This window comes from Manacus candei, unplaced genomic scaffold (genome assembly GCF_025592945.1).
Source record: "Manacus candei isolate 608988 ecotype Guabito, Panama unplaced genomic scaffold, ASM2559294v1 h1tg000008l, whole genome shotgun sequence".
Taxonomy (NCBI): domain Eukaryota; kingdom Metazoa; phylum Chordata; class Aves; order Passeriformes; family Pipridae; genus Manacus; species Manacus candei.
The window spans coordinates 14096443-14124180 of record NW_026138056.1 but is presented as its reverse complement, the minus strand read 5'-3'; the positions used below and the strand labels follow the sequence as shown (position 1 = coordinate 14124180).

The 27738-nt window shown below is 41.5% G+C and overlaps 1 protein-coding gene across 1 annotated transcript; it reads right to left on the bottom strand.

Moving 5' to 3' along the window:
- Positions 1-1066: 1066 nt before the first annotated feature.
- Positions 1067-26846, bottom strand: DSG2 (desmoglein 2). Its single transcript, XM_051774823.1, has 15 exons — positions 26641-26846; positions 19921-19956; positions 18903-19037; positions 17776-17934; positions 17370-17514; positions 15997-16157; positions 15037-15171; positions 14708-14893; positions 13401-13660; positions 12436-12578; positions 11559-11786; positions 9379-9609; positions 8210-8356; positions 6853-7187; positions 1067-4858 (listed from the first exon to the last, which is right to left on the bottom strand). Exons 1-15 carry the CDS (start codon positions 26683-26685, stop codon positions 3836-3838), a joined length of 3369 nt encoding a protein of 1122 aa, XP_051630783.1. The 5' UTR covers positions 26686-26846; the 3' UTR covers positions 1067-3835.
- Positions 26847-27738: the final 892 nt, after the last annotated feature.

The window sequence follows — 27738 nt, the reverse complement described above, 5'->3', positions numbered from 1 at the left end:
ATGCTGTCCTGTTATCCCTTGACATCAAGCCTCTTCTGGGTCACGCCAAGAGTTCTTGTTATCCAGTATCTCATCAGCAGCACTCACCACTGGAGGATGCCTATGGAAGAGGGTTTTCACACCAGGGCTCTCAGAGATCACCTTTTCCCATGGCTGGAAGCCACTTCTGTGTGTTCAGTAACTCCCAATGCCTTGCTTCTCCATGCACTTGTGCCTTGCAACCATGTAAATTCTATCATTTGCAGCTTTTGTAATGGAGTGTGTGCTTCAGCTGCAGGTGTGCTCTGTGGAGCACGAGATGTGACAATCATTCCCACATGAGGCATTCTGGGCTGGGAGAACAGTGGATTCAAATTCTGTCAGGAAAAGCCAAAGCCCCCAAGTCCTTTGCCATGCTCTGACCCCTCTAAATACCAGCTATGGCACAGGGCACAGTGCTGCTCCCCACACCAGGCCACAGCCCAGGTGGGTCCCTCAGCCATCTCCATGGATGGCCCCTGAGCCAAAGTCTTCATGGGCCCAAGTGGACAGGCACCATTCTGCCTGTCATGCCAACAAAACCAGGTACTGCTGGGGGCCTGCCCTGCAGCTCAGGGTGTGTTGGCAAATTCTGCACGATGTGGTGAGCACTGAGAGGACCTCAGACACCTTGGTGCTGTCCTTCCTGCTGTCCTGATTCTACTCCCATCCTGATTTTCACCTGAGTTGGTTTGGCAGGAGGAATGTATTTGAAAGCCTGCACTAGTAACAGGTAGAGGCCAACCTTCCTGCCCATAAGACAGGAAGAACAGATGACTGTCACTGCCACTGCACTTTGAGCTCACAGGAAGCTCAAAGGCCACCAGGAGGGAGAAGGCGCCAGCAGAAGATACAGCCAGTGCCATTAGCTCTGCTACTGCAGTGCACCCTGATGGAGTGATGCATTTTTGGGATGCCTCAAGGCCATAAACACTTATCATCACTCTCTGAGGGACAGCAGCTGATTTACTGCTGATAATCCAGACAAGCTTTAAGCCTTTCATTATGCACTATGGTCAAATTCCCAGAAAGGAATGGAGCCTGGAAGAGATTGCCCTGTCCTGCAAAGTCTAGCCTGGCTCTGAGGGATGACACAGGAAATACTTGCTTGTGGGTATGCAGGATGCATGCTGTATCCTTGTTGTGGCAGGCTGGTTCATATTTATGGAGTCCAACATACTTAGCAAGGATTCACAGTTATTATAAATCACGGAAGAGCAGCATGGATATAATCCGTGTCATGCTGGCATCTCAGTGTAACTGTGCTCCCTTATTCTTAGATAAGAAAATTACAGACCTTGTTTTTCCTTTTGAAGTCAGAACAAGGCATCTTCACAAAGATAAGTGTCTAGGGCTAGTTCCCCTCTCAGGGTTATCTAGTAGTCAGATGCTAACCAGGCACTTCCATTAATTTGGGTCTGTACATTCCTCCCACCACTCACCATCATTTACAAAACACAGTTCTATTAGAAGTGACTTAATCTGATGGATGTTCTGCCAGCATTAGCACATGCTGATAGCATCTGAACTCTTGGTACAAGACTAAGTGAAATAATGGAGACTCGCTCTTAATGAATCTATTCAAATAGACTCTTCACAGCACAAGCAGATCTGTGATAAAGGTTTATATATAAACAATACACAGGGAAGCCAGGATTTCTGTGACACAGTTGTGACTCTTACATCTTCTTCTGGATGTTAACAACTGCATGTGTTAACAACTATAAAACCGAGACAATATTTTATGCCATGTTGTCTGTATAAACTGATCAGAAGAGTTTGACTCAGAGCCCAGTAAAACTGTGCCTAGAATGCTGTTGTCTTGCATCAAATTATTATAGAATTTAGTCCACTTAACCAGAAGGCAGAATTCACAGTTTTTTCAGAATCTCTAAGTTAGCAGGACACCAACTTTTATTACATCTGCATCTTTCATATATTCCTTCAGGCTGTTTGGGAAATCCCAGTTCTCATTCCATCTTTAAACTCTTTATTTGTAATAGGAATGTCAGTGTTTTAACTGGGGTAGCTGCCTGAATGAAGAACCAAAAAATACAGTAGAGTCCTTTATTTTAAGATTGCATAAACCCACAGAGATATTCCATTAGAGAGTCAGGAAAGTGGTGACCACTTAGAACCGCAGGCTTGCTTAAAAGTAAATACACATATTTTAAAAACGAAGTGTAAGAGAGAAATAACCAAAGGTCCAAGCAAGAAAGTAGTTTGATTTGTTTGGAAATACTACTCTACTTCATATAATGGCACATCTGACATGTTGAGCATAGTCATGGTTCCTAGTTTATATGTTTATGTTTTTGAAGCAACTTTTACATCATTATTAGTAAAATGAAACACACCGAAAGCATTTCTAGTCAAAGGCAAAACATATCAGTGGAAAACATAACACTGCAGCTGCAGGAAAACTCCAGGAGAGATGGAGACAACCTGAAAGCTCTGCAGATCCACAGGATTTGCAGTACCATATGACCACCTTGCTGATTTCACAGGTATGAGATAAACACAGTACCAATACCTGATCTACTCTGAGAAAACATGAGGAGTATATGACAGTTTTTTCTTTATAAAATTAACTTTTAAATGTTGCAAACAGCATACAAATATTTACATGTGCATATATACATACTGCCAAACAGTGCAGTACTGTCTTCTGCTTTTACCACATAAACTTCCAGGAAATAAAAGTAGTCTCAAGTGTTGTAGACCTAAAGGGAGCTTTCTCTTGTCTTGTCAGAGCCAAATAAAGCTGCCATTACTCAGCACTATAAAGGCCACCTGAGCTCTTGTACTGGAACCAGTGGAACCTCATATATACCAGGCTGCACTTCTGCATCTGAGAGTTCACAGACAGAATTGCAAATACCTAATTGCACTTGTAAATAAGATCCTACAGATGTCTAAGGGCCATAACCTTTGCTAGCAAAGCCACTGTCTGAATCTCTGCCTCTAAAGGTAAGGTAAGTTTTAGCTGTTTCTCATATGTTAAATAAAGGACCAATTAGGAGCCAGTGAAAAATGTACTTGTCCATGCTTACTTGTCCATGTCAGTGTAGACCTACACCAAGTAATAGAATTCTTACACTGAGGTGACAAAAAAATTGTGGTGTTCAGCTTTTTTGCTACTTGCTGTCTCTAACCCCTGTGCTAATGTGCAAGCATTGATTGCTTAAGTTACAAATGCTGATAACCCGAAGTTGTGACATCCCTTCAGGAGATCAACACACCACTGAAGATGTACTGACGTTGGTGGCCTGGGCTTCTCAGGGACGAGAGATTTCTTAGCAAGTCACCAAGGTGCAGAGATCTGCAGCTCAGAAGCTTCCCTGGCCCACAAGGTAATAGGTGGCAAACACAAAATGAGAATTAATTCACCTCGTGGGAGGACTTCAGCAGATACACTCAAGAGCAGTTCAGAAACCTAACTTGTGCTTTGCATGCTACTATCCATCACTAGATTTGAGATTTTTTTCATGGTTTTCAGTAATTATGCAGCTCTGGTAATGTGGTATTATTACACTAACTGAATAATAAAAAGCAATTATAAATATAGCAAACAAGAAAAAAAATATATTTTCCACATCTTCCCACTTCAAAAGCATTGCTGCCAATGTTACATAATAGTAACAGTAGATTTCCTTACTTGCTTCCTGGTCATATAATCCACATTTATACAAACTAGTGCAAGTGAGTACATGTCATTTTGGAAGCTCCAGCAAATTCAGATCTCATGGAAGAGCCCAAGGCAAGACACATACAGACACAAGGGTGCCGGACACTGTCACCCCTGTGAGGAGCCAAGCTATGAGCGAGTGTACTGCACCGTGCTGTACTTGGTGACCCTGGAAGACTTGCTCAGTGTGGCACTGGCAGGAGATGGCCCTTCTAAGCTGGAGCCCATAAGGTTAAGTGGAGAGTCTGTAATCAACACATGCTCTTGCCTTCCTAAGCTGGCACCTGCAGCCTGTTCAGCTTTGCTCTGCAGCCCTGAGGCTGTTACCACCCTTTCATTCACTACCATGCTGTGTTCCTCTGCTGGAGTGGGGAAGCTGAGTGAGCCCTGCTCTGCAGCAGGCACAAGTACCCTCTCTCGCTCCCTCACCACGACATACTTGGAGTCGGGAAGATCCTGAACCATCAGCGCTCCTGGCCCTGCACCTGCCGACTTCACCATCCTCTCTGTAACCACCACATTACTTCCATGTGGCAAATCAGGGATTTTTACCATACTCTGAATGCTCGATGCAGGTGCCAGCACTCTCTCTGTCACCACTACATTCTCCTTAAACTGGGGGTCTAGAAAGACACCAGCCGGGTGGGCAGGAGCCCCCACAGAATAGGATGTTTGCGTCATGCTGACATTGGTCTCCGCGTGGGCTGTGGGAAGGGGCTGGGCATTGTGCTGCCCAGAACGGGATGAAAAGGTTGTTTCTGTGACCACTTCCTTGGACAAGGTGTCTTCTCCTGTGCCACTGCCTGTGTGCACTGGCGGGGCGGGCTGGAAATGACTGCCCAAGGCAAAGGCTTGTTCAGAGATAGAAGCATTTTGCTGATCTAAGAACTGCGACTTTGTGTCATTAAGACTGAAACCTGATTCACTCCTGGAACCACCATCTTTCATGTTGATCTGTCTGCCCATGCATATTTCTGCTAGAGTCTTAAATTTGTCTCCTAAATCATCAAGAAAATGGTCATCAAGATCCCCCTCAATAAAGCTGCAGCAGCCGACGGAGCCATGAGGGGAGCCTGATTCTCCCTGGGAATAAACCAGGAGACAGTCTTTGGCAGCTTGTGCTTCATCTTCATCCGCAAAAGAGACAGCTTTCTACAGACAGAAAACAAAAGCAAGCAAAAGTTCATCAATGTCAGCTCTATACATAACAATTTTGAAAAATCAGGAATGTTTGGTTAAAAAAATTAACTGAACCCCCAGAAAGTGTCAACCATATGAGGGCCACTTTTTTTGAAGTTGGTCTGAACTTGAAAGCACACTTGATGAGAAGAAAAATCTGAGATTAAATTGAAAACCATTGATACTATCACCACCTGCTGCTGTTCCTTCCAGTAGCTGTGCCATTTGTGATACTGCTCCATATTCGCTAAGAGATTGTTTTAACTTTGGTCAGTGAATGAACTTCACCTCTAACTAGGTGTTTGTGAAAGAATCCTGATAGCATGCCTGAGAGTATTCTAACATTTAAACAAACATTTAATGAGTACATGCTGACATGTTCTCACCTGCCATGGTCCTTTGCACTAGCACAGCCTCCAGGATCACACCCAAGATGCCCAACAGCAAACAAATCAAAAAGTCGAATGGATTGGTAAGTATGGATACATAGTCTCATACATGATGGACTCATCATGTTAATTCTTAGACTATGCAGGACATTTGGCAACACAGAGGGCTCATGTGTTCTGACTACAGTGCTTACAGGGTCAGCTCCATCTGAAAGCAGTGTCTGCAATGGAGCTGCTGTGGTGCTAGCACAAATATCTGTGTACATGCGTGTGTCAGCTCCAATTCTAGAAGTGAAGACAGCCAAATCCTCTGAGCCTGCTGAACCAGCTTTATATTATGGTTCCTGGTTTGTGCTCAGAACCACTCTTCTGCCACATTTTATGTTCTAGAGTTCATATTAGCTCAGGCATATGTGTAATGTGGTATATATCCAGACCCAAACCAACTATACGTATATTTGCATTTGATTCTGGGAGTAGGCACACAAACCAAGATTCTGCTACAAAAATTAGCACACATCTGAAACTATTTGGTTTGGTTATTTGTCTGTTTCTGCACCCTCATAATCTGAGATATTTTAGCCTCACAGGAGTTGTACAGAATATTGAGTATGATTTCTGTCCTGCAGGACTTCATCAGGCAGCTATGCTTAAAGTATGTCTTAATATTAGGAAGCACAAAGACTGGAAGGAAAGCAGATTGCTACTGTTGTGTCTGTTCACCCAGAATACCAGCAGCTAGAGCACTTCAAGATGTACAAGTATCTAAAGCTCAAATTCTTCCCTGGCCTGAGGTGGTGATTCAAATCTGAACAGCTACTCCCCTGCAAAACCACATCACCAGCCAGCTGGAATGTGTTTGTACAGGTATGGAAGTGAAACTTTCACTATAAGGAGATCACCAGCCAAAAGACTAATGATGTGCATTACACAAAGAGGAATACTTGCAATGAGTAGGAACAGCCTATTGGCCAATGGTTAGGTCAGTAAATAAAAAAAAAAAAAAAAGGAAAAAAGAGATTGCAACATGTGCCTTACAGGCTTTTGATGAATGGCCCTTTACCCAGGCTGTTGGGCAAACAGCAAGTCAGCTATTTTGAAAAGGCAGACCCACCCTCTGACGTTTGACATCTTTAGCTTATCTTTCCAAAACCTGCTTCATGGTAAAGTTTGTAGCTCTGACTCATGATGAGTCACAGGTGCCTTCCTACAGGCCAGATTAATGTGCCTAAATCCCTGAGATTTAGATCATCTAGCCTTTCTCCTGGCTTTTTCCTGGGCAATGGCCTCCTGGATCCCATTCCAAAGAACCTTCCTTGAGAGGAAGGTCTATTTGTGGGACACCTTGCAAGCACTCAGTGCTATAAAACCGAGCACTGTCATGCTCTAAGCCTTGCACATGAGGCTAATCCAAAAATCCTTAATGCCCCTGACTCCACATGCATACAACATTGGGCACTGTATCAAGACTGTTTATACACAATTATCTACTCATCTGTGTTTGTAGTAAAATGAACAAAATTTCACAATGCTAAGTGTAAATATCAAAATACTGTTATTTTTGTGTCATATGCTTACGTCATTGAAGTAGTCTCTTAAAAATTCTTCATTCATAGCTCCTGCCGCTCCCACTGCAAGTCCTCCTCCAGACACCACTGTCTTGCCCTCTATACCTGCCATGCCTTCAGCCGCTCCAGCTGCCATGGCTCCATGCTCGGCACTGGAAAGAAGATGTCTTTGCTCTTCCCATCTTTCCTTGGTTATAGTGTTGTGATGCTCTCCCACGTGAGAGACAGAGCTGCCTGCTGCTGTTACAGTTTCGCCTCCACTCATTCCTCCTCCTGCTGCTGCTGCCGCTGCTGTTGTTGCTCCTTTTGAGTTCCCCAGTGCAGTGGGTGGAATGAAGCTTAGCACTGGCTACATAAATAAGACAAATTAAGATGTGACATGAAAGCTTCGCTGTCTAGCACATGGAACTCACCAAACCAGAGTGGGGCTGGGTGGGACCTGGGAGGGTGCTGTCTTATGACTTGTTTGAATTTGCACTTATACGTGTTGCTGCAAAGAGTGAAAGGCGTCCTGAAACAGGGTGCAGCTTCCACAACTGTATTCCCAAGAAGGATCATGGCAATGTTTCTACAGATCACTGTTTTCTTGAAACTTAGAGGATTGAAAGCGTAAAAAAAAACCCAAAACAAAAACCAAAACACTAAAAAAAGGCTGCCCCTTTGTTTTTTCCTAGCAGTTTGGCTTCCCTGTTAATTATCTTTTAACAAGAATTTGGTGTGAGCATTGGGCCTAAATCAAAGTCTTTCACCCTCTGTTTCTTTGTTATTGTGCAAAAGCATGTCAGTGTCATGCCCTTTTTTTGGAAAACTTTGTTTTGTAGCATAACAACAAAAGGCAAACTTCCCTTGGCATTCACTGTTCCCTCTGCAGGTTTGCACTTTTTTTCTGCCTTTCTCTTTTTTAATTAAGAGTTTCCTCTGTTTAGAAAATACACAGAGAAGTAATTTAAATCACAGTCTTAAACTTTAAACCAACAAGAAGCAGCTAAGCTTTATAACCCATTCTCTTTCTGCTTTACCATGCTCCCAGAGGGGTGAAGAACATTCCAGGCTTGCAAATGCAAATGTTTCACTCTCTATAGATTTGATGGTTTTCCCACAGTCCTATCTTCTGCTCAGATACCATCAACATTTGCTTGATTGCTTTCCCTATGGAAAGTGCTATGGTTGCTTTTTCTACAGCTGCTGGTGGAATCCATCTTCCACACATCCTTCGCTGAGCCTCACAGGGTTAATTTTAATTAATGTTCATGTGTTGCTAAAATCTTCTGTAGAGCTTTAAAACATCAGCCTGTGATGTGGAAAAGGCATCAAGTGCCAAAATGAACAGTGGAACAGAAATCAAAGAGAAATGCTATCAGGGATACATGCCTTCTCCTCAGGAGCTGCTCCTTCGCTGTTCCACTGACGCAGCATTGCTTCACTGCAGTCTGGTATTGCAGCAAATGTTTTTGCTCCACCAAATCCTACTGCTCCCGAGCCACAAGGACACAGCAGCAGTAACAGTGGAATAACTATAGGGAAACAGAAGATTGCCATTAACTATGTGATTGTTAGCGCTTAAGCATACTAACAGCCAGTATAAGTATGGCCAGCTCCCATGTCTAAATGTATCTTTAATGAGCTAGTGATCAGTATGAGGGCTGACAAGGACTAAAGACAGGTTCCCAAAAAAGGCATTTACTAGAAACATATGCCAGGCCAGTTTCCTAGAGAGTAAACTGACAATTAACACGTCAGGGCCTGAATCCTGCAGATAACCACACATGTAGGTAGATACACTTCTATCAAAGATCTCATATACCAAACCCAAGCCCTGATATGACTGTACAACCTCAGCATTTCTAACTCCTCCCGTTCTTTTATTACTAGATAACAACATGGCATCACGTAAATTCCACCTTACCACTCCTTTCACTTGGCTAGAGTGTTGCCCGGGGAACTCAAAATAACCCACTTTCAGGAGTGGAGCATATTATTCCTGTGGCATGAACTTTGTTTTATCACAGTTAGATTGCTGCCAGCACAAGCAATAAATTATTGTGAGTTTAAATGCAGCACTGCTACATATGGCCATACCCTGACTACAAGTATTCATCTCTTATTTCGAGCTTCTATTTTGTCTCATTAAAGAACAACATCACATGCTGCTCTGAGCAAGGCAGCAGACCTGCAGTGACAGAGAAGAGAGTGGAGAATGCACTGTGGTTTGAGTAGGAAGAGTTAGGGCTCACCTGGGGACACGTGGGAACACCAAAAGGATTCCTCACTGCTTCCCCACCTGTTATTTACAGCACCATAAACAAATATTAAAGTTGTTCATATTAATTTTAAAATGCACAGCTTGAAATCCTTTGAGGTTGAAACGCTGATATCACCAAAATTTAGTTGGGGATCTGCCATGACTTCCCACAAGACTAGGAGTTTACACAGAATATATCGAGATGCTAAAACTTGGGAACTGGACTATTTCTTTCCTGATGCTTTGCAGACCATATTTACAGTACTTCTGAGATAATATGAAACAATTACTTACACAGCAAAAGTAAAAATGCCAAGATGATTAGTGCAACTGCTGCTGGTCCCAGACCCACTGACTTATTCCCAATAAACTTCTCTTGGCACACATCGTCATCTGTACACTCACAAACAGTCAACTGCAAAGACTGTGGTGCAGCGCAGCTGAGGCCTTGGAAATCCTGTATTAAGATGGGAACTTCAGTTCTGCCTGGCTTCAGGTTTTGTGGTACCAGCTGTATGCTTGTGTCTGAGGCAGAAGTGGCCAGGGGTGGGGTTAAATAAAAAGAAAATACAAGAAATGAGTGGAGAGAAAATTGACTCCCATAAACTCAGTAAAAAAAACCCCTTCACAGTCTCCCAACAAAGCCCCTCTAGCCAATGCAACGGAATTAAGTTTAATTAGCTGCTGCTATTTACAGTACATGTGCTTTCATTTTTATCAAGTAATTCATGCTGGTAACAAAGCAGCCATGCTCGCTTGCAGCCTCACATAAATTTGAAGTTTCACACCACCAGAGACTTACTATGGAAGTCCAATCCAATCACCTATATAGTATCAAACACAATATCCAGATAGATAAAGGCTGAACCCAAAAAAACCCAGGTTCAATCTTTAGGAGATTAATCTATTGTAGCCACAGGCAGAGAACAGGGAGCCAACATAACACCTGCTCCTGTGGCTGTGTCATGTCAAGGCCCAACTAGGCAGGAGATCACAGAATCAGAGAATGGGTAACATTGGAAGGGACCACAGTGGGTCATCGGATCCAACCTCCCTGCTCAAGCAGAGTCATACCAGAGCACATGGGAGAGAATTGTGTCCAGACAGTTCTTGAATATCTCCAGCGAGGGAGACTCCACAACCTCTCTGGGCAGTCTGTTCCAGTGCACGGTCACCCACACAGTAAAGAAGTTCTTCCTCATATTCAGGTGGAACTTCTGGTGAATCAGTTTCTGCCAATTGCTTCTTGTTCTAGTGGGTGGCATCACCGAGAAGAGCCTGGCCCCACCCTCCTGACACCTTCCCTTCAAGTACTTATAGGTATTGATGAGGGCCCCTCTCAGTCGTCTCTTCTTGAGGCTGAACAGGCCCAGATCTCTCAGCATTTCCTTGTAAGAGAGATGCTCCAGTCCCTTAATCACCTTTGTTGCCCTCTGCTGGAACTGCTCCAGAAGCTCCATGTCTCTCTTGCACCAAGGAGCCCAGAACTGGACCCAGCACTCCAGATATGGCCTCACTACAGCTGAGTAGAAGGGCAGGATGTGCAGGACCTCCCTTGACCTGCTGGCAATGCTCTCCCGAATGCACCCCAGGATACCATTGGCTTTCTTGGCCAAAAGAGCACACTGCTGGCTCATGAACAGCTTGCTGTCTATGTCCAGATGATGTTCCCAGCTGCCAACGCTACCCTATTTGGAAAAGCTGTGATCCTTACAATTACTACTAGTCTGGCTGCAAGCAAGGTGATGAAAACTAAGATTCTTTCTTGGTCCTAAACTTGGCCATTAGGATGCCTCTGCTGATTGCTTTGCAGTGTAGGATTGCAGAGGGCAGAATAATGAGTTTGAGAAGGAAACAAATTGTTTTCTGGTGCCTTGAATCTACCTGAAGCAGTAGCTCCTTTGAGCATTTTTCAGGCTGATATGAATGGAAATATAAGAAAATGTTCATTTAATTTTGAAATACTTGTTAAAATTATTTATGCTTTCTGCTTTGCTTTTGTTCCTATCATGCTGGACAATCTTTAGACAGGTTACACTGTATTTCTCCTTTTCGAGGTTCACTGTGCAGACAGATTTATTTATTTGTAAATTAGAGCAAGTGCAGCCAGTAACACAATCACACCTCCAAGCTCAGTTTTAACAAAAACCATCCTCCATCAACTGCATGCTTTCTGTGATAAGATGGGGATAGCTTGATCCCAGCATTAGCTATGAAATCCTGGTTACCTCATATGGGGCATCAAGCCAGGAAAAGATGGTCCAGCTGAGGGAAGGCAACATGCCCCAGAGAACATGACTCTGCTTTTATAACCTCTGGAGAGAAGGGAGCAGAATGCAAGTGATAGTCTTAATGCCTGACTCCATATATAGGGTTTTTTTTGTCTGAATCAGCCAAACTGTCAGTTTGCCTGGAATTAATAAATTACAACACCAGGACTCCAAAGAACTGAAAGTAAAAATACATCTTCTTACCATTTCTGGATGCAATTATCCATTTTTTTGCTGTTCCTTCTGGCTCATCAATGACAGTAAAGCTGAAGGGATCACTATTTGGGTAACCATCCAAATCATTAGCTGTAACATCAACTAATTTTGCATCTGAACACACAGTCTGCACAGGGTTCACAATAACTGGGCAGTTATCATTCTCATCTTGAACTTGAATGACAACTGTGCCAGTGACCGTTTTCTTAGGAGAATCTATAATTTTAAAATAAGAAAAATTAAATTGATTTGTGCAAAAAATTAAATCTTAAAATAAAAAACTTAATATTTTCCAAACCACCAACATTACTGAAGTAAGTTGAAAGAGCTCTCCATGGAGCTTATGAGAGTAGTATTTCATTCCTAATGTTAATAAAAAATATTGACAAAGTTCTTATGAAGGCAAGTTGTTTTATTTTAACTTTAAAATTATTTTAACTTTAAAAAAATTTCCTGTATGGTTACAAAGTAACATGTAGATTATAAATGGAGAATTTCAATTACATACACAAGAAGTTCAGGGAAGTTCTTTCTTGCTTAGTAGTCAAGAAAAGTTGAGACTATGAAGTCTGCTAATTGGCATACTGAGATATTGGCAATATCCACCTTCACAAGGGATGTTCCTATCAAACTTACCTTCGCAAAGCTTTTACAAAACATTCACCTTCATCTAGCCAAAGAGGAGAAACAGGCACTATGGGAACCCATTCCATGGTAATGTGTTGCCCGTGTCTCTCCTCTGAATACACAGCCTATGGGAAACTGCACTTCGTGCCTAACTTTAAAGACAGGCAGACTAAACCAACTATTGTTATAGAAAGGCAAACAAATCAATTAAGGTGAAAAGAAAACCCTCTCAACTTACCAGTAGTTACACCCAACATGGTGATAGTGTAAGTGCCATTTACTACATGAGATGATTCGTAGTCGAGTTTTTTAGCAAGTCGGATTTCACCTGTGACTGAGTCTACAGTGATCCAGTTTGCTGGATCTCTTCCTTTCACATATCTGATGAAAATCATATATAAAGATGTACACAGTTATAATGAGGAAAACGAACACCATCAGAAAAAACATCTTTACAGTATGCTTACTCTTCATTTAAAGCAGAGATCAAATCTCTAGGTCTGAGGTCTGATGCTCCTGCCACTGTAATTGGTTTCAACTATAAACCTATGCTGAATGTTGAAACCTGCTTTTTCCCCTAAAGCCAGGATTTAGGTGCGGAGAGATTACACAAAGTACACTCAGGGAGCAAGACCAAAAAGGAGAGGGAGCTGCACTGCTGGTCACTGTCTTCCCCTCCACCTTTGCTCTCAGCAAAAGCTGAGCATCAGCCACCCAGGAGACACTGTACTACGGGCATGGGAGAGAGGGGCTATGCAACTCTGCTGTACACCATTTGTAAAAGCTATGGTGGTGATTCAATAACATTCTAGCTGAAGAGCTATGATTCAAAATCCAAGCACACACATGCAGACATATCTATGGTACACCTTTTCTGTCCTACTGATTGATGTTTCTGCATATTTCTTCCTAATGTTTCTGGAGACAATGAAATCAGATGGGTAAATCTACTCTTGAAAGTAGACAGGCATGACAAACACTGCAAGGATGTACAGCTTCAGCCTAAACACTCACGTCTCACCATGTACTACAAAAGAATATTGCATAATAGAATACTGAAGAAGATGATAATGATTTAAAGGCGTGAATTATGCTTAGTAGAAAATTCTTGCCTTTGAAATTATTTCAGTTCAACATGCACATTTTTACAATAAGATGTGACTTCTAACATACTCAGTTATGATGGCTAAAAAAAATCCTTACGTAATGCGCTCTGCTATTTTTCCGGTGTCTTCATCGTAGGCTTGATACTGCCCAATAACCTGTTTTATCTGCAGTTTCTCACTTGCTCCAATAATTTTTGTGCCACCAGGGAACACAGGGCCTTCCTGCACATTAATCACCTTAATTTTGATTGGAATTGTTTGTGCTTTGTAACTGGATTTAATTGACTTGTGGAACTCTGCTTTGTTTGTAACAACAATGCCCAAGTTTACGCTTTGCATTTTTTCATAATCCAGCTCCTAGAGCAATAAAGAAAATAATAAAAATAAAAGAAAATTCGGTATTTGTCAGAATCTGATATCTAGACAGCATGCATATATTTAATATTTAAATAATACTGTAGAATCTTTATTGAAGTAATAAGAATGGAAGTATTTAAGCGATATTTAAGCAGTAAGGATGCTACAGTATGAAGAAGTTTGTTAACATGTTACTCTCACTCTTCTTATTTTTAGTGGATGACACCATAAGCATGGCTTTATATTATTGAATTAAAACTAATTTAAGGTACATGCAAGGAGTCCTACCATATTTTTTGCCTGTACTTGCAGTGAATCAGTGCTCAATTATCTCTTCCAATTTTACTTTTTGTTTTTTTTTTTTAAACCAATGAATTTACTTAATAATGCTCATCAATTATTATTTTTTTTTTTTTTACAATTAGCAGCTTTCAGATAAGGAAATCAAAGCTGAAAAAAAAGAAAAAAAGGAAAAAGAAGAAAAAAGAAAAATGAAAAAAGAAAAAAAGTTAAAAAAAGGAAGAAAAAGGAAGAAAAGAAAAAGGTACTTAAGGCACCATGCATTTTCAGTTCTTGAGGACTAAGGGAAAGTGAAATCTGTAAAATACACATTTCCATCTATGGAAAATAGTTTCATAATTTCAACTTATGAATATTCATAAAACAGTCTGTAGCCAATGGCTCAAGTGTTGCCTCCAACGTTATCAGTGGCCAGGGGAAATAAAGAAATTTTATTTCTTTAAATATGTATACATCAACAAGTTTACAGTATGTTAGCACTGTTGCCCAAATAACAAGCGAAGTCTGGGAACTTCTGGCCTACTAGATATATTGGAGATCACACAGCATGCAAATGGAAGAGCTGGACAAAAACATTAATTAGCATAGAATTACTGAATACATAAAAAACAATATGACAAAGGAGGAGTGTCCACCATGTAAATGTACATTTTTATATGTTAACTGAATATATATAGTTTCTTTGTCAACTTAGATGGAATAAATTATTCTATTAATTACAGAAGAATCTGTAAAATCTATACTAACCTTTACAACAGTCAAAATTCCTTCATTTGTTTGGGTATCTGTTACTATACGGAAAAACCCATCTTCGTTGCCAGAAACAAATGTAAAGTTTGCCAGCCAGTTATCAGAAAACTCTTCATCTTTGTCAAATACTTTTATTCTCATAATTTCCACATTTGCTCTGTTTTCTTCAATGCTTCCTTCAAACTGCAATCAAAAAACTACTCTTTAAAAGGATGTCATGATTTACCCCATTTCACCAGTGCAAGAAATTTTGCACAATGTCATATTAAGCAACAAGATATTGGCAGGTGTAGGAACAAGTCAAAAATTGTGAGAAATGTACTTACTGTATGACTTTCAACAACAGGCAGATTGTCATTGACATCCAAAATCTTGATTTCTAAAGAACATGTTGCAGCATTCCCACCTAATTGACCACCACGGTCTTTTGCTTCCACCACCAAAGAATAGCTACTTTGTGTCTGTCATGGTAAGAAAAAAGTGTTTAATCAAGGCTAAAAATTCTTTTCTCTAATATCTCTATTACATTTTTGTAATATCTCTCATGGTCAATTATAACTCCTCTCTATCTAAAGTACATCTCACACACAACTAACTTGACAGACTCTGCTGGAGTAAAACTGAGGCTTTGAAAAGGATATGGGACTTTTGCATCTTCCCCACAAAGAGTTAGACTGTACTTACATGGCAAAAGGAAAAAAAAAATTCAGTGGCTGTATACAAGGACAGGACCAGTGACATCTGCATGTCAGGACAGGGCTAGAGGCAGAGCTGTGTCCCTCAGCTGCAGAGCTAACATCCCCATCCCCATCTGCTGGCCAAGGAAAACTCTGCAAGCACAGGTGACATTGCTGGCAACACGTGGCTTTCAAATGCTGTTTCACAGCAGCACCTGTCCTAATTCTTTGCACCCCGATTTGCATAGCAGGCTACAAAAATCCAGGTGCAATCAGCAGCGTTGCAGGTGATGGTCTGCACTGTGTTTGCCATATGCTCTTCAGCAGAAAGAAAAGACCCCTTGCTTTGTGTAACTGCTGCCCTGACTGCACAGGAGGCACAGAAAGCAACAACCACCAGGCTGGTGCTGTCCTAGGTAGGTAATGGGGGAATACAACTTCAATCCCATCACCTCCTTCCCCAATCCCTGAAAAACACGCATCAACCAGAAAAAGCTTTAATCCCAAGGAAGGTGAAAAAAGGTAAGAGGGCCAGCTCTTTACCCTGTAGGCTGAGCTGGTGACACAACAGGCACCAGAAGACCACATAAAAATGGGAGGGATTTTTACCTCTCTGTCAAGATTTATTTTTGCTACTCGAACTTCTCCAGTATTCTTATCCATACTGAAAGCAGCGCTAGGGCTTTGGGACACAATCCTGAAAGCAATTTTGGAATTTAGGTTATTTGGTTCATCTGCATCTGTTGCATTTATCCTCATTACAATCGTACCTGGAAAAAGAAAACAAAATACAGTACTTGTTTATACAACCATGCACTGGCAAATATTTTTATTGTAATGTCAACAATAAATAATTTTGTTAGATGAACTACACAACTGCCTGATGCTCTTGACTTTATTTATGTAATGAATACAGCTGAAGAAGTGTTCCTAAAACCAAACTGCACATGTTAAAAGTTTATCCTCCAGCTAAGAAAAAGATTGTATCCACATATCTGTAACTCACAGACTTCAATGTACTAATTAAACAACAGGTTGAATTTTTTCAATAATCCTGACAGAGCAGAAAGCATAAGTTTTTGAAAATGAGCTACATTTCCCTCACACAATATTCTAAAGGGAGCATTAATAATTCCTCTACCTCAACATTGTTAATACAATTGCTTTGTATTGATGCCCTCCAACAGCTTCACTGAAAATACATGGTGGTCCCCACAGTGCAATCCCTTTGTAACTCATGGCTCAGGGTTTTGTCCTCTGAGAAAGTGTGTACCTCAGTGTCCAGTGCCCAGGTTTTGACATTAGTGGGAATTCATGAAAAGAGCCATTACATATAGCTGCTGCCGACTTGAAAGATTGCTGAGGTTACTCAGTACCTTACTCAAGAATTTGTTTCTTCAAATTATCATGACACTGAAATGGATATAATGTCAGGTATTTATTAGATTGTTTTATTCCAGCTTTTCTTATCTTCTTGGAAATAATCTGTTGCTCTTATGTTTACTGATGTCAATAGAAAAATGGGTATTAACTTGTTCTTCAATGGTTATGGCACAGACATATGTGTTTAACAGCAAAATACCTCTCCAGCCCATAGACAAAGCAGGGCTTTGGATGAGCATGGCAGAGTGAAGTCCCTCCCAAATAGGCTGTGACTGCTAGGCCAGAAGGCAGACTGCATGTTCTGTGCAATTCCTCTTGAAGGACTCTGGTTCCTGGATTTGTGGAAGCTTTGATATCAAACCAAAGGTGTCACAAGAGGAAATATTGTTCTCTGTTGCCTTTAGGTGGACTCCCTTAATGATACCACACAGCTTAGCCTTGAATAAAAGCTTGCATTCAGACATGGATAATTTGGCTTATGTCAGCAAGGTAATGTACCCTTGTTACTGCAGATATACTGCTGAGAAGTGCATATTCACCTGTGCTCTTGCATGTGTTGAGAAAAGCTAAATGAAAAAAAAAATCTAAAAATAAGTTACCTGTTTCGCTTAATTCTTCAATTGAACCAACAAAAACTTCATGTGAAAACACTGGAAAATTGTCATTTATATCCACAACTTTAATTGGGAGATCTATTGGCTCTTCCAGTTTTGCCCCATTCTTATCTAGTGCATGACCTCTGAGCTGATAATAACACAAACAGAAACAATAAGCACACCCAATGAGTGACTGTAAACACATAAATACATATGCAAAATAGAAATACATATATTATATATAACAAAATCTAGACATTATATAAGCATATGCTTAGAAATAGAAGCATGCATACACACAAAAATATCCAGAAATATTAACAATATTTCAAGTAAACACATTTGAAGACAATAAGTAAAAAAATGAACAGGAGGGCACTTATAAGGAAAAAATTAATTTTCAACTTACAAGGAGCATTGGAGTCTTTTCTCTGTCCACCCTTCCTGTTATGTTCAGGTCTCCAGTCTTTCCATTGATAACAAATAATCCATAAGGGGGTTCTGTTACTCCTTGACCAGATATAGTGTAAGTTACTACTATCCCTGTATCTTCAAGATCTGAATGTATCTAGCAGGAATATAACAGATTAAATAGCACTCAGTAAATAAAACCATGTATAAAAGCGCAATAAAATATTTTTGCTATTTTGTAATGAGGAAACAAAAGCAAATATTAAACACATTTCACTGCACTCCTTTGACTGTGGAGATGTTGAGATGAACGCAGGAAGAGCTGCATGTTCTGTTTGAGGATCCGGTTCAGGGAAATGAGAAACATCTGGAGCAGGGAGATGACCTAGAAGATCAGATCTAAGCTAGTGAATATGACCAGAATGGAGAAGTGATAGGGTAAAGAAGAACGGTCAGTCCTGGAGATGAACAGGTAGAGGAGGCTGCATAGAGTAGAGATTAAACCCTTTCCCTGCTGTCAGAAAATACCCAAAACATTTGGAAAAGCACATGTGCACTGGGCCAGCACCACCATCAAGGGGCAGCCCCAGTAGTGGATAACAGCCAGCTATGACCTGCAGTCACTTTGTATGCTGAAGTGACAGCTGTGGTGCATCCAGGTTTCAACACTGGTGCTGAACCAACTGCAGATCACTCTTGCACAAAGGATAACGCCTTGGTCACTTTTAGCTCTGTTTCCTAAAAGACTAGGCATATATAATATCATGCTCTATTTACACCCTCCTGCCCAATCACCATCCGCATATTTGGGACCCACTTGCCAAGTTCAACCACAGCTGAGTAGGGGTGGTGGAGTGAAAAAGCTCAAAGATACTGCATTCCCAAAAGTTTAATCAAAACTGGGGCTGGGAAAAGATGAGACTGAGCCAAATCAGGCTTCATAAGTAATACATTTGATGAAGGAAGGAAACAGAAGGAAATATGGTGACATTCAACTGACATCCAACAGTCCTTTAAAATTAAAGAAATACTTGTGCATGTGTTTTTAGGGCAGCCACACCCTTATTTTACATTTTAATCTCTGTTTTTATATCTATTCCGTATTAATCTCTTTTCTGGGCTTACTCTAGCAATTGGATTCTTATAGGAATTGTCCTCTTCCTCCCGTATGAAGGCTGGAGGGACTGTCCATTCTCGCTTCTGCCTGACTAGGCTATTGGGATGAGACAGCATGCCACTCCTGTCATTTCGATTATAAACCTGTGAAAAAACAAGACTGAATGTCAGCATTACATTTAGCCATTTCAGATAAATGCTTTATTGCTGCTGTAGCCCAGACTTCTGAATAGCTTGTGCACTTCCAATAGCTAGTGACTTCAAAATTGTGGAGCAGCATCAGCCTTTTCAGTTACAATCTAAGAGCTCCTCAAGTTGTTTGAAGAGGCAAACTACATTAGTCTTTTAATCAAGACAGAAGCAGGTAAGACATGTTTTAAATATATGAGCAAGTTCCCATGACAAGGGGTTGGTGAAAATACATCTGATCAGGAAGATTTCAATGCTAGTCATCAGATGTGGGAAAAATTTTGGCATTAAGGTTGTTCTGAACCACCATTTCTCCTTATCACTGTGTTTACCATCCCACCAATACTGCCTTGTACTCAAACTTCTCTCTGAAACAGAATATGTGAAATATCAGGCCTCAGTTCAACTCACTCAAATGTCTCTGCTATCCTTGCTCAGCTACCTCTCATTGTCACTCCGCATGACACCCATCATCCTTCTGTCCAGCTTAGTCTCTACTGTCTCTGTTGACTTCCAATTAACATCTGGAAACATTTCCAATTAACATATGCAATAAAATAGTGGTTGTTTTCATTTACAGACTTCAAAAATGTTATTTACAAACTTAATATTTTAGGGGAAGTTTTCTCAAAGTTCAGTGCCACTTAGTGTGATGGATGTAGGAGTCTATTAACTTAATGTCAGCTTTCATTTCTTTATCCATTATGCAGCTTTCACATTTCAGAAAATGGTAAAATTCAAGATATTTGTCAACTGAAGTAAGGCATGGCTTTGTCACTTTGCTCAGAGAACACTTCTTTGGGCACAGATAAATAAAAAGTTTTCCATTGTATCCTACCTTCACGTAGAGTCCATTTCCACAATTCAAACAGATCTGCAATGGTAATTATGATAACCATTATTAATTCTATGTCACTTTAGCATTACTAAAACTTAACTGACATGACCTCCCTCATAAGCCATAAGGAAAAGACTTCTGACCTCTATAAATTAATATTTATTATTTACCCATAACAGCTTCTGAAAAATTCACCCATAACCATTGACATTAAAAACACATACTATAATAAAATAATTATTAATTTTTCACTTTTCTTCCATCACGGAACAGATTATAAGAAATTAGTAATTTTTTTTCTAAGGAATGTAGACTTTATAGTAGTTTTCAAACAGCCGTTCCTTAGTGCTAAATAACACTTCATTATTCCAAACTGATGAGAATTTGCTATTGATCGAAACAAGTGCTAGTTGACAGCAGCACTCCAGAGGAGATCCCTCTTCTGGGCAAACCATGGATTTGCGGCTGTGGCGGGTTACCAGTCACATCAGAGAACAAAACAGGATAAATAATATTTAAAGGCAAGGACTAACCAAAAAAAACATGACTTAGCACCGTGTTGGGAGGATAAATGGTATACATGCATCATGTATTTAAACATGACAGAGGCATGTGCATGCTAGCAGGAAAACCACACTTGCTCTGACGAAAACCTTACAAGCCAACATTCAGTATTGCAACTGCCCACCTCTACAGGCACCAGGACAGCTACACTTCAGTTAGGTGCCAAATTCCAGCTGGAAGGAACTGGAGCCGCAGCCAAATTACCAGAGACCTCATGTTTATGTCCGCTCTCCAGGCACCAAAGACTCTGCAAGTACCAACATCCCTCAAACTGCAAAAAATGTAGGTGTAGGGAAACAGCACCAACAAAACGTAGGCTATTACAGCAGACGAAACCTACAAATCAAGTTTCTGTGCTTTGTATAGGTAGAGAATACTGCTATTATTCTCAAAACTATTACTACCTACTGATTATTTTTTTAGGCATACCACTGCTAAGGCAAAGCAAGTTCAGAAAAGGTGATTTTCTACCCAAATAAGTCAAGGAGTATTTCTTTATATTCTCTTTGACTGGTTTCTAGTCTGTTGACTGGGTTCTGCTTATTTGCCTATTCCTCCCTCTGACTCAGCCTTGATTACTGAATTGATGACAGTTTCTTCTTTTAAAAAAGATGTTATCTCTTCTCCACACAATGCAGTGGACTGTGTTGAGCAATACAGTAGAATTCTGTTTCAACTTGCACAACAAAACTCTTTTTCAAATGATAATTTTCCCAATGTATATATTCTGAAGCAGATTATGTGACTAATACATCTGTTCTAGAACAAGCGGGAGTCACAAGTATCGAGGCCATGTTGCTGAGAACACAGCTGCGTTGGGCAGGGCACGTCTCAAGGATGAAGGACCACCGCCTCCCTAAGATCTTGCTTTATGGTGAACTTGCCACTGGCTGCCACATGAGAGGAGCCCTGAAGAGAACATACAAGGACTCCCTGAAACAACATCTCATCTTTGGCCATATTGATCATCATAACTGGTCTACTCTGGCCTCCAATCGGGAGGGCTGGAGACACACCATCTCTAATGCTGCTGATGCTTTTGAGAATGCACGCAGGATCACTCTTGAGGAGAAAAGACAACGCAGAAAGAATCGTGTCTTGCAGAATATACCACCTAAGGAGTTCTTCTGCTGTGCCTTTTGCAACCGGACGTGTCTATCTCGTATTGGCCTTTTTAGCCACCAGCGTGCCTGTAACAAATGTGGGTAGAGCCCTTCCCAAATCTTTGTTCACGAAGCCCAGCCATGATGATATTCCGAAGACAAAAATTAGCAAGCAGTAAGTTCCCTAATGGATATGCATCATGAAGGCTACAGGATCTTACACCTTAGACCAAGCTGTTGTCATGAATATTCTTAGTCTTATTTTGTTTTATTAATTGTATGGATTTCCAAAATTTATTTTCATGAATGAGATTATACCACCAAGAGTGACAGGAGAATTTTGCTTTATAGTCAAGATATTCCAACAGAAGCTACAACTCTTTTGAAAGGTGTGGTTGGGTGTTGGAACATGCTCCCCAGGAAGCAGTCACAGCACCAAGCCTGACAGAGTTCAAGAAGCATTTGGATGATGCTCCCAGGCACATGGTGGGACTCTTGGGGATGGTCCTGTGAGGGGCCTAAGGGTTGGACTCGATGATCCTTGTGAGTTCCTTCCAACTCAGCATATTCTGTGATTCTGTGAATAATTGTCAAGATGTCATGGGAAACATCCTTGGTTGTTCTTACTGTTAAACTGAAGAAGCGTTTCTACCTCAATACTGAATAAACATAAGAGGTATGTGGTGAGAAGTTTCCTTGCACTGGAAACCCGAGAGTATCCAGTATAAACAAAAGCGTCTGAAGTTCAAAAATAAGCAGATCTTCCACTGAGATGCATATCACGAAAGTGTAGAAAATTCCATCAGTCATTACAGACAGAAAGTCTTTCATTAAAACAAGTAAAAGTAAAAATCAATTTGTTTACACAGTAGCAAATGGCTTCAAAACATTGTAGTTTACTGCTAAAATAGTAAAAAATACTTTTGCTCTTGCCCTTTTGAATCTGTAGTCCACACGGAGCCTCATAAGGGACTTAAAAGACACCCACAAAAAATGTTTAAGAACGGCAATTTTATTTACAAGATGCATAAATAAATGTGGAACAAATATATAAAAGGATCTCACATTTTTTTATTGAAATTTTTTAAAGGTTCCAAAAATTTTAAATAGGAAAAAAAGCACTTCTTAGTGACATTTTCTTCAAGGACAAGTGAAACGTCACATATTCAACAGGCATTAAATTCTGAATTTCTCCCCTTTTTATAATACCCTATAGCTGCCTTCTGTTAAATGGCTTAGTAAGAGTAGGAAAGCTCTGTCTGTCATTTGTTGTGAATCATAGCCTTGGCACAAAACCCAGACATCTACTGATGACACCTGTTGATGACAGAGCTGAGAATGCATTGTCAGAAGAAAACTGGATGGTTACAAAACACAAGGTGGAAAAAGTGAGGCCTGAAGTAACAAAATTGGAATGGAATACTACAGGATGGCAGCAGTAATCAGCAAGAAGCCATGGGAAAGAAGGGAGTGACTGCTGTGTATAGGACATGCAAGGCTGCTCTTGCCCAAATTCCTGTTCATATATAGTCAGGAAGTGACTGAAGGACAGAGTTTCAACGTACAGCTTAAACTGTAAAGATATAAAGACTGAGTAACCAAGAAGGTATGTGTCTGCATTCACTACACCATGAAACAGTAATTCCTAGAAATGTGATCTTTCCTGTATGCTCTGTGTTGGGAGATTTGGAGCTTGTACCTTCCATGAGTCAGTTTGGTGTTGAAGATGATGGACAAGTGAAGACCTTAGAGAAGCAAACAAGGGGGACCATCCAAGGTTATCTACTAGTACATCTCCTGGCCCTGTTGAAAGACAAAGTACACCCAAGTGCTTCCTGACAACTGCTTATCCTGTTCTTAAAAATGAGCGATGGAGGTCCCTCAGCCTCACTAACCTAAGGTGGTGCCTAGATAGTCTTAGAGATGGAAAGCCTTCGTTAATTTTTATCTTCATTGTATTATCCTAATTTTTAGCTCTTTGCAAGTTGACCATATTGCTGCTTGCGTGAGATTCAGTTTCAGAGTAAGACACACAAATTTATGTGTATAAATAAAAGCTAAGTGCCTAAACTTCTGTTATAATCAACAGAAATATAGCCGATACAAAGAGATAAAGTGCAGTTCAACTTGCCCCAAAACCAGCCCATATCTACTTCTCTCTGTGCACTACTGACTTTAAGTATGTTTAGTTTCTAAGCCCAGTATGGGAGAATTTCTAGATCAAAGAAGTTGACACTGAGATCCCAACACTACACAACCTGTGTTTTGATGGTTTTCCTTCAGAATAGAATTAGTCTGGTCCCACAGATCAAACATCCACAAGCAGATTGATGCATCTCCCAACATATATTTTATCTCTCCCAGGAGAGATAAAATTCACACTGGAGATTTGCTTTGAAAGTACAATTTGATCCAACCAAACAGGGGTACTCAGCATCCTCTGCATCTCCATTTACCATAACAGAAACTCAAACATCTATATTGAGATGTCGACAATGCTCTCACTGTACAATGCAATTCCCTTTTCTTCACAATTACCTTTCATGTATCTTCAAACTTACATTTTCTGTCTTTTCTCAGTTCTCAGTTCTTTAATTTCCCTTCAAAAATCATAAAGCACGATTTTGTGGCTTCAGATTGCATTTTTTCACTTTCCTCTACTCTCTCTTGGACAGATTCACTTTATTCTGAAGTCTGGTATCAAAAATTACACACCACTTTAGTTCAATAGGATGGATAAAATACCAGTTCTTATGGATTTCTCAGCTGCCTTCAGACCTCACCATAGCTGTTTTCCCCTGCTTTTTGGAACAATACTAAAATGTTGAATCAATGCACAGATGCTTGTTAATAACTTTTACCATGTTTCAACATGTTACTGGTAACAGAAGCTGGGCTGCTTTCAATTAGCTCACCTTTGCTCTTTGTAAAACTAAGTATCATGTTGTGGTATTTTTTTATTTAACTTGTTTCTATGACTTCTGAAAATTAACTGCTACTGGCTCTGACATTACAGCAGTGATCTAATGTACTCAGCCTGAATTTCACCATACCCAGACTACGTCTAACATCCCAAACATCAATGAAGTACAATCTGAGGAAGACATTCAGAGAATAAGTAAATTTTGCTACTCCCATAGTAAGATTCATACATCTGTCAACTCTCACTCAAATGCAGGAAGTGTTCTAAGATTTCTTCTCTTGAAGACATGATATCCACCCTCTTTAGAAATGACTGAGAAACTTCCCAGTCTAATAATCCTTGATAGCCATGCCCACCTGGCAGGCCCATGGCTCTGGGTGTGTGCCCTGGATATGCACCAAGTCAAGCCCAACCCTTCGGGCGCACTACCATTCAGCACACCCAAACGTTCCTGGAAAAGGGTCAGAGGCAGGGACCAGGGGAAATCTGCCGTGACCTCTGTGTGGTACCCAGGAATGATGATACAGGGAGGCAGCCTGCAGGCAGGGAGGGAGCACCGAGAGATACTTCCAGGAAAAACTGGGAGAGGAAGAACTTACTATTTTTGTTGTGTCTAAGACAGAAGATGCTTTGAGAAGACACTACTTTTAGACTAGCCTTGTTTTTCAGCAGTTTCTTAAGATTAATAAGAAATAAATGACACTAATCTGAAACCCTTGAAGAAGCAACTTGACTTTCTACCACATGAATGGCTCTGTCTAGATCAGGAAAAAAAAGTAAATCAAAAAACCAAAAGTGCAAAACCCAGCAGTGCCTCTCTCTCTCTTCTGACACCAACCAACTAAGGCAGCCTTATTTGTTCTAATATTCTATTCAACAATGAGGCTTTTAGGCATCAAACTGAGTTGACTTTCAGTACACCATACCCTGCCCCAGCTTTAGCTGAGACTGAGGATGATGAGAATTGAGAAAAATAATTTTCTTCAGGCAAAACTAACAGCATCCTGAGCCAGCGCAAGCCTATTAAAATGGACGATGGTGTGGCTTCAGGTATTACACAAAGAACTGGTGAAAACTTTTGCACAAGTAGCACTCCACAGGTTTTTCCATTGTTCTTTTGGACAAAATGAGAGTTAAACATTTTCCAACCAAACTAACTCCTAGCTTGCTGTAAAAAACGGGGTTAACTGTTGCTGGCTGACTTGTGGACAACCATATGTCTATATCAAAGTTATCAGACAACAGTTCTCCAGATAACAAATCTGATTTTGCAGGACCTCAAGCTCAGGGAGCAAGGTCCCAATCCTCAACACCTTCCATCCTCACCATGCAATGAGCCATTACTGATCCCTGCTCAGCAGCTCAGGGCACAGCCCAGGGCCTGGCCTCCACCTGCACCTTTGTGCGAGCGGTGGCGGCCGGACTTCCGTAGGCATTCTGCCAGCCTGGAAAGGCTCTCTGACAGAGAGCTTGCTGTAAACCAGCTAGAAACACCTAGAAAGCGTCATTTCAAATCCAACAAACCAGGTGTTTTGGTCTCAGTGTGTTATGTGACAGCCCTTGCTTTTAGCCTGAAAAAGTATTTCATAGGATGGAAGGTCTTAAGGCTGATGGCTGAAAAATAGTGAGGGCGGGGGGGGGCAGGAAGCCTGAAGTGTCTTGGATTATTAAGATAGTAATTTCTCTAAGGCGATAGAGACTTCTAAACTTTTTGATTCGTATTCCCTTCCTGGCACTATTCCCTCAAAAAGGTAGTGCAATTTACTAGTACAGATAATATGCTGAACATGAAGACGGCAATAATGTGAACTCTTCCACTGTATTCCTGTTCCTCCCAGCGCCTCAGCAACCCCACCCATCCCAGATACCGTTCCTGTCGGGATCTTCTACCTCCACTTGCTTTCGGACAATCAAACGGCGATGGCTTTTATCTAATTCCCAGAGAAAGGAAGAAAACTCGTTCCTAGCCACAGGCAGGCCGGTGGTGGGAAGGCTGCCAAACCCCGACGGGAACACACCCCGGCGGCCGCACACAAGCCCCCCGCGGCGGTACCACCTCCCGCGCCCCTCTTCCCGCACAGCAACCTCCGCCCCGGTACCGGGGAACCCCCGCGCCATCCCAGGACTCACCAGCAGCGCCAGGAGCCGCACGGCCGCGGCGGGGCCCCGCGACATGGCCACGGCACTCCGCCTGGGACACACCGGGCCACCTCCTCCGGCCGCCCACCGCGGAAATGCCGGCGGCCCGTCCAGGGGCGCCCAAGTATCCGCGGGTGGGTGGAGTGTGCCAGGCGGGAGCCGCGTCGGGAGGGGGCAAGTGGCACCCGGCCCCGAGCCCCGCCCGTCCCGTCCCACCCTCGGGGAGCCCGTCCCGCGGCGGCAGGTCCCGTCCGCCCCAGCGAGCTCCGCCCGGGGAGCCTGAGGAGGGACGGGGCGGTGCTGCCAGCGCAGCCCTCGGGAAGCTGCGGCTGGACGCCCAAAGGGCTTCCGAAGTTTGCGTTTTATTTCCTCCCTTCCGCCGCGGGGAGCGAGCCGGACCGTGCAGGAGGCATGCAGGGCAGCTGCGACACCAAACTAATAAACTAACGAGCAACTTATAGAGGGAGCGCAGTCTCATGGGAAAATAAAATTGTGAGCGTTTTTAGTACAGCCGTCCCTGTAAGCCTCATTTTTCTGCGCTCCGAGCCATACCCTTCCTACTCTTATCTGGCAGAGATCTGTACTGGATACACCTGATTAATTGATGCTTATGAAGGCATAGCTGATTCTTCGTGATGGCGAAACAATTAAATGTGCTTCCCGTGCATCCTCTCTTCTTTGAGGCAGTTACCTAGTTAATCTTTCCAGGATCACAGTCAATTGTGGTAAGTAATTTTTGAAGCCGCTCGTTGTGATACTATGTGTGATACTGTTAGGGCTCGGAGAGGGGAACCAGCCGTATGGGAGTCCTTCCAATCATATTATGTCCCTTTATTACATGTTGCAACAGTGCACAATAAATAATTTCATATTGTGTGTGATGTCAGTTGCAACAATTGTAATATCCATGGGCATCACGAGGGAAACAGCTTTACCTCACAAGTTATTCTGAAGGTTATGTATATCTCTTTGTGTTATTTACTTAGAATATCACAATTTACAGAATTTGCTGATACCCCGCATTAAAAAAAAAATTCTTAATTTAAAGAAAACAAAAGGCATAAACAAAAAACATGTGAAACACACAGT